The sequence below is a fragment of the Pocillopora damicornis genome, chromosome 10, assembly GCF_964200805.1.
Source record: "Pocillopora damicornis chromosome 10, jaPocDami1.2, whole genome shotgun sequence".
NCBI lineage: Eukaryota > Metazoa > Cnidaria > Anthozoa > Scleractinia > Pocilloporidae > Pocillopora > Pocillopora damicornis.
The window spans coordinates 16,876,296-16,894,068 of record NC_142679.1 but is presented as its reverse complement, the minus strand read 5'-3'; the positions used below and the strand labels follow the sequence as shown (position 1 = coordinate 16,894,068).

At 38.7% G+C, this 17,773-nt stretch overlaps 1 protein-coding gene across 1 annotated transcript; it reads left to right on the top strand.

Annotated features, from left to right (window-relative positions):
- Positions 1–3,494: 3,494 nt before the first annotated feature.
- On the top strand, positions 3,495–4,674 carry LOC149039141 (uncharacterized). Its single transcript, XM_089185758.1, has 2 exons — positions 3,495–3,510; positions 4,094–4,674. Exons 1-2 carry the CDS (start codon positions 3,495–3,497, stop codon positions 4,645–4,647), a joined length of 570 nt encoding a protein of 189 aa, XP_089041884.1. The 3' UTR covers positions 4,648–4,674.
- Positions 4,675–17,773: the final 13,099 nt, after the last annotated feature.

Here is a 17,773-nt window from a genome sequence, read left to right as displayed (position 1 = left end):
AAGAAATGGATTTTATTTGCTGTAAGGCACCTTGTTTAAATTGCCTTAAGGGTCAATGTCTATATGATAATTTTTTTTTCTTTTTCGGTCCCGGAGGTTTCCCAGCTAGCCTCTACCTTTTGTGCAGGGCATGATTTTCATGGTTTTCGTGAATTTTTTTGCAAAGTGCAAACTAAGCGTATTATTCCACTTTCCCTTGAATGTTTGTATTCACGCTTGACGCACGTGATTCGACCAACTAGCCAATCTTGTTTAGATCCTTGAAGTTAACGTTGAGGTTGAAGTGGTCAATTTCCTCAGCACTGATTCTACCTTTAATTAAGATAGAAGTTGTAAAAATTTAATCGTTATGTACCTCTCAACTCAAAGGGGTTTCTGATTGGAGGAGAACAAGTCGCTGTGAATCAAAATACACCAACTTTCTTGGGTGAACAAAAAGCCCCTTGGTAAACAACAACTTGAACTTTCGACTCTCACGGGATAAGGTCGTGCACCGTGAAACTGCAGCAAATGTGAGTGCCAGCCTGTGTAAAAAAATAATATTTTAGCAGTCATTTTCGAGTTGGGAGGTATGACAAAACACTTTTAAAAATTAAAATCAAAGTGACTGGCCCCACAGGAAACAGTAAGAATTGCTTTCCTTTGACCCGCAATGAAAACAAAACTCATTGTTTCCTCACAGTCAGTTAGTCGCTTAATTTATCAACATTGCTAGGTGTCTGTATTAGAATTGTCTGGAAGCGAGAGTAAACAATATTAGCAGGGTATTAGCTAGAGTGCAAAAGATGAGAAAATAATTGGAGCATCGAAAGAAATATGTTTCTTAGCATATTGGCTTCGGCTATTAGATTTAACTAACACGGGTTCAAAACAGGAACACACAAAAACGTGTATGGTACAGCAGATATACCAACACACTGTGACTCATAAATGTACGAGTTAGAACGTGAGAAGGAATCCTGTCAATTTCATCACTGAAGAAAACTTTTAACCTTGAAATTACATCCTGTAGTTCTTTCAGTTTTCATTAGGCGAATTTAGCTTTGTTTGATGGGAAAAAGTTGCTCTGTATCCTGAATGCGACTAATTGAGAAAAGAAATCCGGCTAATAAAAACAATCCGAGTAATCTAGGTTTGTTTCTAATTAAATGCCCCCACGCTTTACTCAAATGTAAAGAAACGCTAACCCCAAGCCGTGATCAGTATTTCGTGCAAAGTTGACTGATGCATAATTTATGTATGGGTTCTTAAGCTGTTTCTATTTTTTTCTTTTAATCATTGTCTCAACTTTCATTAAAATTGTATAAAAAGTTGAAAAAAGAGCTTTTCAATATAAAAATACGAGAGGAGTGGAAGGAAACTGAAGGTAAGAATATACTGGTTTCAAGAAGATTGCTCTCTAACTTTGATAACAACATATTAATCTTGAATAGTCAGCCACTTGGATAAATACGTTTGAGTGAGAAGTATAAATACAAAAGACCTTTACTACCGCATAAACGTGAGAAGAAAAGTCGAGGAAAAGTAAGAAACGGAAGGTGAGTGTGAGTGAGAAACTCGATGTATTTACTTACTATCGGGTGAGTGACTTGTGCAAGGAGTAACCAAGTCATTCAATTTGGAGAAAATTGGTTAATTTAAACTTCAGAAGAAGACTGCGCTCTAACTTTGATAACAACATAAATCTTGAATAGTCAGCCACTTCGACAAATACGTTTGAGTGAGAAGTATATATACAAAAGACCTTTACTACTGCATAAACGTGAGAAGAAAAGTCGAGGAAAAGTAAGAAAAGGAAGGTGAGTGTGAGTGAGAAACTCGATGTATTTACTTACTATCGGGTGAGTAACTCGTGCAAGCCAGCGGACAAGAATTAATCCTTAACAGGAAAGATTCCTTTGTATGACTTGGTAGTTTAAAATAGCGCTCGTATTCTTTCGCTGAGTCAGACAAAGTGTAATTAGCAAAACCCTAAATTCACAATCAAAACTATTTGTTGTATCTAAGAAGGGAGAAGGGCAACATTTGTCATCTGTTTTTCTTTCTTTCTCAAATTACAGGATGACAGGACATCTAGTTGCTTTCCATTTCTGTCCCGTTCTGTTGAGTGGTGTTGCTTTGTTTCTTGTGGCTTTCAGTTCGTCTTTACACACTGGTTTGAGCAGGGACGCGGTTTTCGAGAGAGTTGAAGGTAACACGTGAATGTGTTATACCTCCCAACACAGTGATTTTTTTTTTCCGACGGGATGTGAATGTTTCAACTGCCATGAGCGAAAACTCGGATCGGATGACACAGATTTTGGCTGTGTCAATATAAACTTTACATGATCCCTTCCCCCCCCCCCCCTCCCTAAATAAGGCTCCGTGACATTCTTACAATCCTGAAGTAAATTTCCATTCTTCCCCCCTTATACTTTGTTGGCCACAGCAGTTCGCCCTAAAAAAATATAAGATCGCCCCAAAATCGGGTCAAAACAACAAGAACTTTCTACGCGCAACTCTCATATCTCTCAGGGCTTCTTCAATTTTACTTTTGTACGATATCAAGAATCAAGATGACCTCTTAAGACAGGGTAATTAACTACACACAAACTGTATTATTAAAGTATCCAAAATAAACTAAGTGATGAGAACATGTAACGCGATTGTGTTGTTTTTCAAGGATTTGAGCTAATTGGTCACATCACCAAGACATTATACACTGACGAAATAAACTGTGGATTGAGATGCCTTCAAGATGAAAAATGCCAATCTTACAACAGCAAATCCCATGCTGATGATGCAAAGAAGGAATGTCAATTGAGTAATCAAACCAAAAAATCAAGTCCGAAAAACCTGAGGCGTAATCCACGTTCTACTTATTATGGAAGAGGTACTTAACATTATGGAAAAGTTAGTGTGGGGGGGGGTCGGAATATTTTGGTTGTCACAATAAAGTTTTCCTGATCCTTCCATAACGTTCCGAATTATTCTATCGATCTTTCTCATTGGCCGCCAATTTTCTTTAGTCCCACCTTTAAACTCTTTTAGCGACGACTGATCCCCTCTCCATTCCTTTTGAAAACAATGATATCCCCCTCAAGACCCTGCCACCCCTCCCACCCCCCCTTTACAAGTTTTCAGAGTTCTGTCATGTTACGTGTACATCCATGTATAATCTTTCCCGAGAGAATATTAAGTTAAAAATCTCTTGCTTTTCCTTATAATGATAGATTTTCCATTTTCTTAAATCAAGGGCTATCTAATAATTACACAAAAGGAACTACATATGGAATATGACCTCTGTGGGGTGTTTTGTTTCTTAGTTTGATCCTCTCCTCGTTCCAAATGATTATTCTACCCTTTTTTCCTATGCAGATAAAAAACGAGGTTGGTATTCTGCTCATCCGGCCTTCTCCTGTAAAGAAATTCTGGACTCTGGACACTCCAGAGGAGACGGGGAGAATTGGATCGACCCAGAGAAGAGTGGTAACCCTTTGAAGGTCTATTGTGACATGTCAAGATCTGGTGGTAAGAGAATGAATTTTTCTTTGAGAGACGAGGACTTCAACAGGAGTATATTTGACTTGGAGCATTTTCTATTGGAACGTTCTGGTCTTGGCTATTCTTTCTTTCTCTACAAAGATCATTATTATGATTGGTTATCATCAGCCGGCCGATTTGAGCAATGATAGGACAGTGTAAGCGTCATATTTGTAATTGAATTGTGAAATAGGACCGTTAAAGGGATAGTTAACGCGTTATGCCTGTGTGAGTGGATAGAACGCGTTATGTGCGCGCTGTTGTCTCGCATTTCGCCGAGTAAACTGTTGTTTTTCGTTTTTATGAAAACGTATAACCGATGTCTAGTTTCTTTCTCAAATTTTGTCATAGTTTTGATTAATTTGTAATAGGCCTTCTTGTCGTCCAATTCTGTCTGTAATGATACGAGTGATTAGCAAATCGGACTCCCGCTTTGCGGTCGTAAGATTCTGTAAATCACTCGTATGATTAGAGACCGAATTGAACTCCACTCGGTCCCGTTACCATTTAATATGTCCAAAATTCTAGTTACATGGATGTCACCAGATAATTAAGGTTTGTTTTATTTTAGGGGGTTGGCTTCTGGTGTCAAATGTTGAGTTGGGAAGTCCTTCTCCTAAGGTGTCAGTTGAGACATCACACCGTGGAATAGGTAAGTCACACATGGTTCTGCAGAAAAGTGCCATGAAAGAGCTTAGAGGACACTTGTCCTTCACTCAGCTGAGATTCCACTGCCGCAAGAAACAGGGACGCACATTCCACGTGGTCACAGCTTCCAACAGCTCAGGTGAAGCTGTGGTCCAGTACTTCAGCAATCAGACAGATGAGCGACCGGACGCCTGTGGTTCGTTTGTGAGAGTGACGTGGGACGACAATTCCCACTTAGCTGGCATTTGCAAAGATTGGGGTCAACTAGTAAGTGGAGAGTACTTGGTTGGAAAGTGGGGACATCCTAAAGCTGAAGATCAGAACAGGCTATACTGGTATCCCGTCTTCAAAAAAAACATGTATCACCTTAGGGTTCATTTGCATAACGTTGACGACCTCAAAAGAATGGAATGTGATGATGACTACCGTAGAAGTGTTGACACAAACGGCGATTTCTGGAGAGTCTTTGTTCGTTAGTTGCGTCAATCTGTACACCAAACAACACTTGACTGTGCGAAGGATAACAGTAACAAACGAATAAAGCAAAATAAAGACAGATGCACCGTTACACTCATCAGGTTATAAGTATTTTTTTTCTTTCCATTTCGGGGCAAGGGAAAGCAATCCTCCTTGTTTCCCGTGGGGCCAGTCATTTTTAATTTTTATTTTTGAAAATATTTTCTCATACATCCCAAACCGAATATGACTGCCAAAAGTCACTTTTTGTACGTAGGCTGGCACACACATTTCCCGCGTTTCACGGTGAACAACCTTATCGCGCGAGAGTCGAAAGTTAAAGTTGTTGTCTCCTCGGGGGCTCAGTGAATTTTGTTCACCCTAGAAAGTTAGTGTATTTTGATTCAAGGCGCGTGACATATTCAACCATCCAATCAAAAAAACCTATTTGAGTTGAGAGGTACATAACGATTAAATTTTCTCCCCTGCTTCCTTCTAAATAAAAGGTTGAACTAGTGACCACGTCAATCTCAATGTTAAGTTGAAGGGCTCTAAACATGATTGGCTAGTTGATCGGATCGCGAGTGTCGCGCGTGAATACTAAAAATTCCAGAGGAAGAGGAAAGAACACTTTGCAGTTCGGAAAAAAATCACTACTGATACAAGATAATTTCAACAACCTGTTTGATATGGTGGGAAGCAACTGAGAAAAACCATGCTTAGCACAAGAGATCGAGCCTGGCTGGGAAATCTCCCGGACAATAAAAAAATAATCATACAGATTTTGACCTTCAACCCCTCGGGGATTGGGGAAGGGTTTTTTTTTTTTCACTCTTTAGACATGACATGAGTTTTTATACTGTGAAGTTTTTATATGAAATAATTCATATTTGTACTGCGGTTGTAGATGAAAGTGAAATGTGATGATCGCAGTAAATTTTCCAATTTAAGCAATTGGAAAGAAGAAGCCTGAAAAAAATCAGGGCTTCAACAAGATTCGAACGCGTGACCTCCACCGGTATCGCGGAGGTCACGGGTTCGAATCCCGTTGAAGCCCTGATTTTTTTTTCAGGCTTCTTCTTTCCAATTGCTTAAATTGGAAAATTTACCGCGATGATCACATTTCACTTTCATCTACAACCGCAGTACAAATATGAATTATTTCATATAAAAACTTCACATCATTTCACTGCACGGGAAGATATGAACTCAATAAATTGACCTCGCTCCCAATGTGTGGCTTCATAGCTCAGTTGGTAGAGCATCGCACCGGTATCGCGGAGGTCACGGGTTCGAATCCCGTTGAAGCCCTGATTTTTTTTCAGGCTTCTTCTTTCCAATTGCTTAAATTGGAAAATTTACTGCGATGATCACATTTCACTTTCAGTTTTTATACTGTAACCAATCACAATCGAAGAAATTTCAATTTTCAATGATTGAGGGGTTTATATCAAACATAATAACCGGGCATTATATATATTTACATATATATATATATCACTAGTTTATCTAGTTTGAGCACTCTGGCATGGCTTAGATGATACCACACGTGTGAGATCACTTGGGGTGGCTATATAGCCTTACCTCCATCCTAGCATCAGCACTGCACTGATGAGGCCCAGAAGGCCGAAACAGTACTGTCTGCAGTTAGTTATATATATATATATATATATATATATATATATATATATATATATATATATATATATATATATATATGTTCAGAGCTTCACACAAGTCAAGAACTATATTATGCTCTTAGCAGCCATAAGCTCCTTTTCCTTCGGGTTTTCAGTCGACTCAAATCTCGATATCAGCAACGTCATGTGTCCCTTGGAAGAAAACTTTGCCGTTGTGGCGGACCAGGGCAGGTTATGCAAGGCTCTTTTCATACCGCATGCAGTTTACAACTAGGAGGCTAAAATAATCGTCATTTCATACAGAGGGGGTTGTCCTACCATATCGAAGGTCTCTGTGTCAGGAAGTCCACTGAACTCACACGATCAACAATCTCGCTAAGAGGTTGAGACTAGACATTGCATGTTTAAAGACCAGTGGTATTTATGTTCTCTCAGTGATACAATGCCGATGCCTCGCGTGCAGATTTGCTCGATTTCATGACAAAATACTCATGTTTGTTGTATTTAGCTAATTGTCGAAAGAGGATTGTCCGTTCATTTTTTTAGTTTTTAATTTAATCCTTAACGGACTTACGCCTAACCATGATAAAAAATCTCCATTTTACTAGCTCAAGATAAAATAAGAATCTGAAATAAAAGGAACGACAAAAATACATATAAAATGCATCATTTTACGCCACAGCGCACTTACGGTCTAGACAGTCAGAGCTATGGCTAGGAAACGTGATGAAGTGATTCATTGCTTTAAGACGACGAAACTACAACTAAAGGGTGCCTAAAACTTCAAAAAAATTTATAGTTAAAAACTACGTATACATTGTTACGGATAGTTTACAGTGAAAACTGCTGTCCTTTAAACGGAGAATTCTTACCATGGTTACGTGTGACCATGGTAAGAATTCTCCATTTTACTCCCTCAAGATAAAATGAGAATCTGAAGCAAAAGGAATGACAAAAATACAGATAAAATGCATCATTTTGCGCAACAGCACATTTAAAGTTTAGACAGTCAGAATCATAGCTAGGAAACGTAATAAAGTGATTCATTGTTTTAAGACGACGAAACTACAACTAAATGGTGCCTAAAAACTATAAAAACTTTTGGATTGTGACGTAAGACCCCACATAGACTGTTCCACTTCAAGCTTGACTTGTCCATTCCATTTTTGTATTTTTGGCAGTTACGGCGTAAACCAACTGCTGTAACGCTAAACCATTTCGGTTTATACTAAACCTTTTGTCGTCACGCTAAACCATTTCACTTTACGGTGACTGAGTAGCTATAGATTGATGCAATACTAAGCCATTGCGGTCTACTATCAACCATTTGCAGATAACTTTAGCCATTTCACACTACTCTCATTTGTGTCAAGTCACTGAACCAAAGTATAGTTAGCTGAACCGTTTGTCATTTCGACACTGAGTTGAGTAACTTGTGCAAGTCAGCGGACAAGTTTTAATCCTTAGCAGGGAAGGTTCCTTTATATTAGCTGGTAGTTTAAAAAGCGCTGGTAGTCTTTCGCCGAGTCAGACAAAGTGTAATTAACAAAACCCTAGATTCACAATCAAAACTACTTGTTGCATCAAAAAAGGGAAAGCGCGACATTACATTCTTTCTCTCAAATTGTAAAATGAGAGGACATCTAGTTGGTTTCCATTTCTGTCCCATTCTGTTGAGTGGTGTTGCTTTGTTTCTTGTGGCTTTCAGTTCGTCTTTGCACACTGACTTAAGCAGGGACGAGGTTTTCGAGAGGGTTGAAGGTAACATGTGAATGTGTTGTACCTCTGTTATAACATCATGATATTTTTTTCCGACGTTTTATACACTTCTGATCCCCCTTTATACTCTATTGGCCACAACAAATCCCTCTTTCCGACGGAATGTGAATGTGTCAGGTGCCATGGGCGAAGGTCGGATCGGATGACAGATTTTGGCTGTCACGATAAACTTCACATAATCCCATCCCCCCTCCCCCCCCTAACAAGGCTCTGTAACATTCTTACAATCCCCCCTCATTGGTGGTAAATCTCTATACTTTCTCCCTTGTACTCTGTTGGCCACAATAGAATCCGTGAAAAAAATATAAGATTGCCCCAAAATCGGGTAAAAACAACGGAAACATTTTACGCTCAAATCTCGTACCTCTCAGGGGTTCTTCATATTCACCTTTGTACGATATCAAGAATCAAGATGACCTCTTAAGACAGGGTAATTAACTACACACAAACTGTATTATTAAAGTATCCAAAATAAACTGAGTGATGAGAACATGAAACACGATTGTGTTGTTTTTCAAGGATTTAGGCTAATTGGTCATATCACCAAGACATTAAACGCCGGCGAAATAAGCTGTGGATTGAGATGCCTTCAAGATGAAAAATGCCAATCTTACAACAGTAAATCCGATGCTAATTATGTAAAGAAGGAATGTCAACTGAGTAAGCAAACTAAAAAATCAAGTCCGGAAAACTTGAGGCGTAACCTACCTTTTACTTATTATGGAAGAGGTGCTGTCGATTAAGATGCTTAACCTTAAGAACAAGTCACATTTTTATCACCTGGGTAGAGGGGGAGGAGGGAGAGGAAAGGTCACAGCATTTTGGTTTTCACAATAAGTCGAGTCAGACAATTTTCTTTGGTTACGCCTTTAAACTCTGTCAGCGACGACTGATCCTACCTCCGTTCCCTTTTAAAACTAGGAGACCCCCCCCCCCCCACCAGCAAGACCTGCTCACCCTCCAACCCCTCTTTCCAAGCGAAAAATGGTGACCTATTCCTTTTTTTTTTTTTTTTTTTTTTTTTTTTTAAATTACAAACACAATGCTTACAATACAATATGAAACACCACTTACACTAATTACAATGCTTATTTACATTACTCTACTTACAGTCACTAATAATTACACTACTTACAGTCACTAATAATTACACTACTTACAGTATCCAGCTCTATTAACAACACAATCTACTAATTATGCCATTACATACAAAAAGTACTATTTTCTTTTAACATTGCACAGTGACACATACCGGCGATGGCGACGCCCAGTTAATTCTCTAACAAAAATAAACTACAATAAACTAATAAACAAGGAAGAATATGAGATCTAAGTTTATGCATTGGTCTTCCATTCTTTTCCTTAAAAAAAAGGGCAAACACAAAATTATATGAGAAATTCCCATCTAATTTGAAAATCGCGAAGCTTTCTGTTTCTTATAGCAATTATTTTTTCAACTTGTTTTTTAACTTCAACCTTGTGCAAAAACAATCTAAATATTGGAGAGGTGTTATTTTTTCTACATTCCCAAATACTCAATTTCCCTAAAATTATCAAATAATTTAACAGATCATTCCTCTGAAGTAAGCCAACCATAATATCTTTTAAAGACAAAATTAAATATTCGCCACTAAGATCAAACCACCAGACTGTAAATACGTTCCAAAAAGCTTGCACAAAGGAGCAGTTAAAGAAGAGGTGGTACAGATCTTCCGTATAGGTTCCACAAAAAGAACACTTGTCCGAATCACTTAACCCTATTTTGAACAATTTATCGTTTGTAAACAAAATGAAATTCAATACTCTGTATTGAAACGACCAAACATACGTTTCGCTCGCAACAAGATAAGGAATAGAGAAAACTTCCTGCGCATTTGAAAGCTCAAAATCCGCTGTCAACTTTTTAAAGCCATTCGGGATTCTCGCTTTACTTGTTATCATCGTAGAATAAAACTGTTTACACTTTGCAGTATATGCATTAAAAGATTTAGACTTATAATCAAAATTCATAGGATCGAGATTACCCGCTGTGGGGATGGGGCAGTAGCTTTTTGATTTCATATTAATAATAGAAGATCTCAAGGCTGTCCAAGTCAGGAAATTAGTGTTAAGTCCTTTTTGCTTAAAGAATTCATAAGAACGCACATTGTCAACATCGAACTGTAAATCATTCAAATAAGTTATGCCCTTGTCAAAGTATGTTTTATAAAAAACAGGTTTATTATTAATTCGTATATCCTTATTATTCCAAATTACATTTTGAGAATAATTCACATCAGAAAAGGAGCATCTAAAATCCGCCCACCATCTTAGAAGCTGTAAGTAAAACTTACTAAGACCTAAGTCAAGATCATTTACATCATAGTTACATCTAAAAAGAAAACATCCTCCGTATTTTTTTAAGTTGTATTTGAGATAAGAAATCCAGGGCCCTTCCTTCTCATCTATGAGACGCGGAATCCAGGACAATCTTAATGCTTTAATATGTAGCTCAAGGTCTGTGAGATTCAGTCCACCATTCTCTAAAGTATTTATCACAGAAAGCCTTGTGAAAAAGAATGTAGAAAAAATAACACCTCTCCAATATTTAGATTGTTTTTGCACAAGGTTGAAGTTAAAAAACAAGTTGAAAAAATAATTGCTATAAGAAACAGAAAGCTTCGCGATTTTCAAATTAGATGGGAATTTCTCATATAATTTTGTGTTTGCCCTTTTTTTTAAGGAAAAGAATGGAAGACCAATGCATAAACTTAGATCTCATATTCTTCCTTGTTTATTAGTTTATTGTAGTTTATTTTTGTTAGAGAATTAACTGGGCGTCGCCATCGCCGGTATGTGTCACTGTGCAATGTTAAAAGAAAATAGTACTTTTTGTATGTAATGGCATAATTAGTAGATTGTGTTGTTAATAGAGCTGGATACTGTAAGTAGTGTAATTATTAGTGACTGTAAGTAGTGTAATTATTAGTGACTGTAAGTAGAGTAATGTAAATAAGCATTGTAATTAGTGTAAGTGGTGTTTCATATTGTATTGTAAGCATTGTGTTTGTAATTAAAAAAAAAAAAAAAAAAAAAAAAAAAAAACACAAGGAATAGGTCACAAGACCTATTCCTTACTTCTGGTCAGCGCTTTTCAGAGAATGAAAAGTTTATGATTTTTTCCCTTTCCTTATAACTTTTCCTTTTTCTTAATTTGAGATTGAAGGATGCTATGGATCCTACAAATATTTCCAAAATCAAACGCTATCTAATGATCACGCATGTTTTGTTTCTAAGTTTGATCCTCTCCTAGTTCCAAATGATTATTCTTCCCTCTCTCGATGTCGATAAACGAGGCTGGAATTCTGCTCATCCGGCTTTCCCCTGTAAAGAAATTCTGGACTCTTGACACTCCAAAGGAGATGGGGAGTATTGCATCGACCCCGAGAAAAGTGGAAACCCTTTGAAGGTCTATTTTGACATGGCAAGATATGGTGGTAAGTGAATAAGTCTTTTTATTTGAGACACGAGGACTTTAACCGGAGTATATTTGACTTGGAGCAGTTTCTATTAGAACATTCTGATCTTGGCTATTCGTGCTTTCTCTACGAAGATCCTTGTTATCAGTGTTTTTTAATCGAAACCATAAAATATCCTCGAAAGTGTTTGGTTGTCACCAGCCTGCCGATTTGAGCACAACAGGACAGCATGCACGTCATGCTTGGAATTCGACAGTGTAATAGGGCCAGTAAAGGGACAGTTAACACGTCATGCCTGTATGAGGGGACAGAACGCGTCATGTGCGGGCGCTGTTGTCTCGCATTTCGCCGAGTAAATAGGTGTTTTTCGTTTTTATGAAAACGTATTACTGATACCTAGTCTCTTTTTTTCTCAAATTTTGTCATTGTTTTGATTAATTGGTAAGTTTCCTTCTTGTCGTCCAATTCTGTCTATAATCATACTAGTGATTAAAAAAATCGGACTCCCGCTTCGCGTGTCGTACGATTTTGGTAATCATTCGTATGATTACAGACCAAATTGGACTCTGCTTGGTCAGGTTACCATTATTCATATGTATATAATTCTAGTTACATGAATGTCACCAGATCACTTAGGTTAGTTTTATTTTAGGAGGTTGGCTTCTAGTGTCAAATGTTAAGTTCGGAAGCCCCTCTCCTAAGGTGTCAGTTTAGACATCATACGGCGGAATAGGTAAGTCACACCATGGTTCTGCAGAAATGTGCTATGAAAGAGCTCAGAGGACACTTGTTCTTCACTCAACTGAGACTGACTTCCATTGCCACAAGAAATAGGGACGCACGTTCCACATGGTCACAGCTTCCAACAGTTCTGGTGAAGCTGTGGTCCAATACTTCAGCGGTCAGGTAGATGAGCAACCGGATGCCTGTAGTTCGTTTGTGAGATTGAAGTAGGATTACAATTCCAAGTTAGCTGGTATTTGCAAAGATTGGGGATTAGTAAGTAGAAAGTACTTTGTTGGAAAGTGGGGACATGGAGAAGGTGAAGACAGGTTATACCGGTTTCCCGCCTTTGGAAAATTAAGTATCATCCTAAGGTCCACTTGAATAACGTTGGTGACCTCAACGACATGGAATGCGATGATATCGCCTCTCAGAGTATTAACTCAATCGGCGATTTCTGGAGAGTCTTTGTTCGTTAGTTGCGTGTGACTCAGAGCTGTCTGTACCCTTAGGCAACCCTTGATTGTGCGAATAACTTTAACAAACGAGTAATCAAAACAAAGACGAAAACAAGAAATGCGCCGTCATCGTGACCAGCTGCAGGTTATAAGGACGTTTAAGCGTACAACCTAACTAGGTCACATGTCTGACACACGTCCCTTCCTTGTGACTCACCAATAGTGCTCCTCTGTTTTATCGTGTACTTATAGTTTTACATACACCACAGCCTAAAGGAGTCAATGAGATAAAAACGCGGTTTTCTATATAAAAGTTTATGCAGCTTTACTTATTTTCAAGAACAATCGAGGTCGGAAGAGTAAGCCTTTCTCTTTTGTTTGATCGCGGAGTATGTAAATATACTGATATCCTCGTGAATAAATATAAATATCAGGGCAAGATTTTTTTCTTAAATCTGATAATTCGTTATTTCATTCATTTCAAAGTCAAAATCGCCCAAGCTTTTGAGAGCACGGCGAACTTTGTTTGAAGTATAAAGGGGGTAAGTTTCTAAAGAAACCGTGGTGCTGCGTCGGCGGGGAAGTGTGAAAGAATGATTCGGTTTAATCAACTGAATTGGTATTGTGAATTGGCCACCGTAAAGGACTTAAACGCTGACGTTTCGAGCGTTAGACCTATGTCACAGCGGAAGACGAAGGGCTAACGCTCGAAACGCCAGCAAATATGTTAAAATTAGAGTTTTAAAATTCGAATAAACGCGCCATAGCTTTTCATTCATCGGTTTACTTGGCTTGTATTTGTCCGAAAAAGCAAATGATGGTGATTGTAATCAGGTAAGTGGAAAAACAAGTTGTCTGTAAATTATTAATGTTGCTGTAGGGACGTTTAGCTTATCAGTGGACGAGTTAAACAACATGTACGACTTTTGAACATACTTCAGGTGAAAGTCTGCGAAAATATACAAGCATAGTATACCGTTCGAGGATTTGTGGCGCTTTTTATGAGCAGCAAAGGCCCGTCTACAGCTACTGCCTTTGTGTTTGTGCTTGTGAAGAAATACTCGGCCCTAATTAATATGTTAAAAGTACTCCAGTAATGTTGTAAATCTAATATTAAGAACAACTGAGGGATTCTTGGTTATTGTGTTCAATATATAAAAATGACACGAGCAGGGTACAGTGGGAAAAAAAGGTTCAACTGATAATAGAAATATTTGTGTTATATTTATACTTATAGATACTTCTATGGCTTTGTTTATTAATTCCTATTTTCTTCGCTGAGTAACAACGCTGAATTCGTAATGAAAAATATATTTTTGTCATACGCCGCTTGTTTTCTTTCTTTAGAATTGAGGATTATAACAAATTAAAGGTTGCACAATTTGATCTATACCTGCGACTATTCTTAATTAGTTTGATCCGTTAAAACTCCAAGCCAAGTATCGACTCGGAACTTGTCACAATCTTCTTTACCCTTTTACACCCTAAGATCAGTATGCATATTCTCCATAATGTTCTCTGAACATTTACTAGGGTTCTGAAATAGAAAATTTGTCTAACAATCAAGAGTTTCTTTAGTTGCTGATCATTTCCTTTATTCTCATGACATTAATGTATGATTCAGCGGTGATATTGTAAGGAGAAATTAGATACTAGTCACTCTTAGGGGTTAAAGGGTTAAAGTGCCGCGGCAAGTCTTATGACTTTTTTCCCGACAGCTTTACAAAACTTTTTGCATGTCAGAACGAATATTCCCGATCGTACTTTTCCTTTCCAAAGCGCTTGGCTCGTTCAAAGTCTCTCAAGGAAGTGGTAGGCCATTCGTTTAAGATTTTTCACTTATGTTTCCTTTAGAGAGGATGAAGAACATCATTCCACCCTTTGTTCTCTCATTTACAGGAGAACATGATCCTCTCATGAATCCCTCTATAACCTATAAAACCTCGAATGAGTAATGATGTTACTGCATGAGATTAGTTTTCCGACACTGTAGATCACACTTTATGTCAGTTTAAGCTTTCATGTGTTAGACAAATCTGACATATTTTGAATAAGTTCAGTGTTGCGTGGTTCTGTTAATGTAAAAGCTTGCGTGAACTGACTATAGACACAAATATCAAAACTCCGACCACTCAAAAAATTTTGTGTTCTTGATAGCAACGAAAAAGGGATCAGTACTGACTATAGTTTGAAAGCCCTTCGTGAAAGCTTGAGTTGGGTTTTAGGAATTTCTCAGACTTTCCGTTTTCTCTTTATACTGTCATCTTGATTGATTGATTGATCTTGTTGATTGTTGAGCGCCCCGCGGCAGCACACGCATTTCGTCTCTCTAGTTTTTTGGCTGGGTTCAGCTTCCCACGGGCGCTTATTGTCCAAAACTCCACCGGAAAGCTTTTCTTAAGTGTCATCGTCTTCAAATGGCGCTAAATTACGGAAGGGTGACTTTATTTTCTATCCTTTCGACCATGTCCATCTCGCAACTATTGCCGGCCACTGCTAAAAATCTCATCATTACCACTCCTAGAACTTCGTGTAATTACTTTTTACCTAAAATCCACAAACCTAACAACCCAGGTCGACCCATCGTTTCTGCCTGCAGTTGTCCTACTGAACTTATTTCCAGCTATTTAGACAAAATTATGGCACCTATCGTCAAAACTTTACCGTCTTACATTAAGGACAGCCAACACGCACTTGAAATTTTTCGTGACTTTAGTTTCCTCGACCAAAACAAACTTATTTTCACCATGGATATAACATCTCTTTAATACTGTCATTCCCAATGACGAAGGTCTCCGGGCCCTCAAACAATTTTTCGATCAACGCACTGTTAAGGAACCTAGCTCTGAAACACTACTCCGTCTGGCCGAACTAGTACTCACGCTCAATTGCTTTTCATTCGGTGGCAACTACTACAAACAAACTAATGGCGTGACCATGGGTACTAAAATGGGACCCAGCTACGCCAATCTTTTTGTAGGTTTTATCGAACATCAATTTTTTAGCCAATACCACAGCCCAAAACCTGAACTCTACGGCCGCTACATTGGCGATTGCATCGGCGCTACCTCCTCTACCAAAGAGGAGCTCACTCAATTTATAACCGCCGTCAATTCCTTTCATCCGGCTCTTAAATATACCTGGGAAATTTCCGACACTTCTTTGGCTTTTCTAGACATCAAAATTTCAATTGAAGGCAACGGCTTATGTACTAGTGTTTACTACAAACCTACAGATTCACATAGTTACTTGTTGTATTCATCCTCACATCCATCACACGTCGAGAACTCCATACCTCTTTCACAGTTTCTCAGACTTCGTCGTTCATGTAGTGACGACTCTGATTTTTCCGAAAAAAAAAGGGGCAATGTGCCAGTTTTTCGATAAACGTGGCTATCCTGTTTCTGTCGTTCAAGCGGGCTACCACCGTGCCCAACAAATCGATCGACAGGCAGCACTACAAAAGGCCGAGAAGGAGAAAAGTGACCGCATTCCATTTACTCTTACATTTCACCCTCACAACCACGCAGTTAAATCTATCATTCTTAAAAATTTTAAATTAATCCAAAACGATTCAGAGACTGGCACTATCTTTTCGCAACCCCCACTTATTTCATTCAAACGTGACAAAAACACAGGCAACTTTTTAGTCAGGAGTTCATTTCAAACCAATGACCAATCTGGAACTTTTAAATGCGCTCGCTCACGATGCAAAACTTGTCCTTTCATTCACAACGTAGAGAAAATATCGGGACCCAAAAAATCCATTAAGATCATTGATCACTTTACGTGCACCTCCGCCAATGTTATTTTACTACATAACTTGCACTTATTGCAATAAGTTATACATCGGCGAAACAGGAAGACGACTGGGTGACCGATTCCGAGAACACCTTCGCGATGTGGAAAGAAATGACAAGGACGCATCCAAACTAGTCGCTAGACACTTTAATCTTCCTAATCATTCTAAACAGCATATGGCAGATTGCGGCCTTTCCTTACATCTAGGCAGTTCAGAAAGCCGTAAAACACTAGAACAAAAATTTATTTTCCAAATCGGCACCCTTAATCCCCATGGAATCAACGGGCGCTTTTCATTCAACTAATTTATTCCTGTTTTCTCGTCACCATATTCCCACCGATGGCGTAGCTCCACTTTCTGCATATAAACCCACACACAACCCACAATTCCTCTAATCGCTCTGACGAAGGGCTAACGCTCGAAACGTCAGCTTTTTTACCCTTTACGGTGGCTAATTTACGTTTTCAACCCAGTTGTTAACACTAAATTACCTGCTATACTCTCCCACCGACGCAGCACCACAGTTTCTTTAGAAACTTACCCCTTTATTCATTCGCAACCATTGAGCCCGGCAGTTTGGACAAGCCTGGTTTGGGCTGGCATTACCCGGGTGAAACCAACTCCCCGAGGAAGTCGGGCGGGGCGTTTGAATAGGAGAGCTATAACTACACTCGCATCAAATTCAAGTTCGGGGCAACCATCAGTTCTAATGAGTTATTCTGGGTTTTTGGAGTAAAATGTGAATAAAGTGACCGGTAATTTGCATTCTGAAGTCAGTGAATTAAATATTCACTATGACACCTGTCGCCGAACTACCAACTATATTGTTGTTGAACGTAGTCCATTGTTGCCAACACAAAAGGACCGTTCACCAATGCTAACTCTTTGCCATGCTAATGTGCTAGCTGCGAAGTCCAAAACTGCTTGTTTACGGGAATACATCAGCTCCACTGATATGGATATATTTGCGCTCACTGAAACCTGGTTAACAGGGAAGGATACTACAGCAAAACTTGAGATTTATTCCCCGGAATCTCATTCATTCATCCAGCAAGATCGGAGTGGGAGGCATGGTGGTGGAACTGGACTATTGTTCAAGAAAGCCATCGATGTGAAAAAGATTGCTGCAGGGGAGAAATTGTTGAGTTTTCAGAGTGGCGAGTTAGTTTTAACTCGCTAAGGGCTAAGCTAGTTGTTGTTTATCGCCCGCCGTATTCTGAGGCACACCCCATCACGCCTCGTGTGTTTCTTGAGGAGTTTGGCTCTTATCTCGAGACAATTATTCTA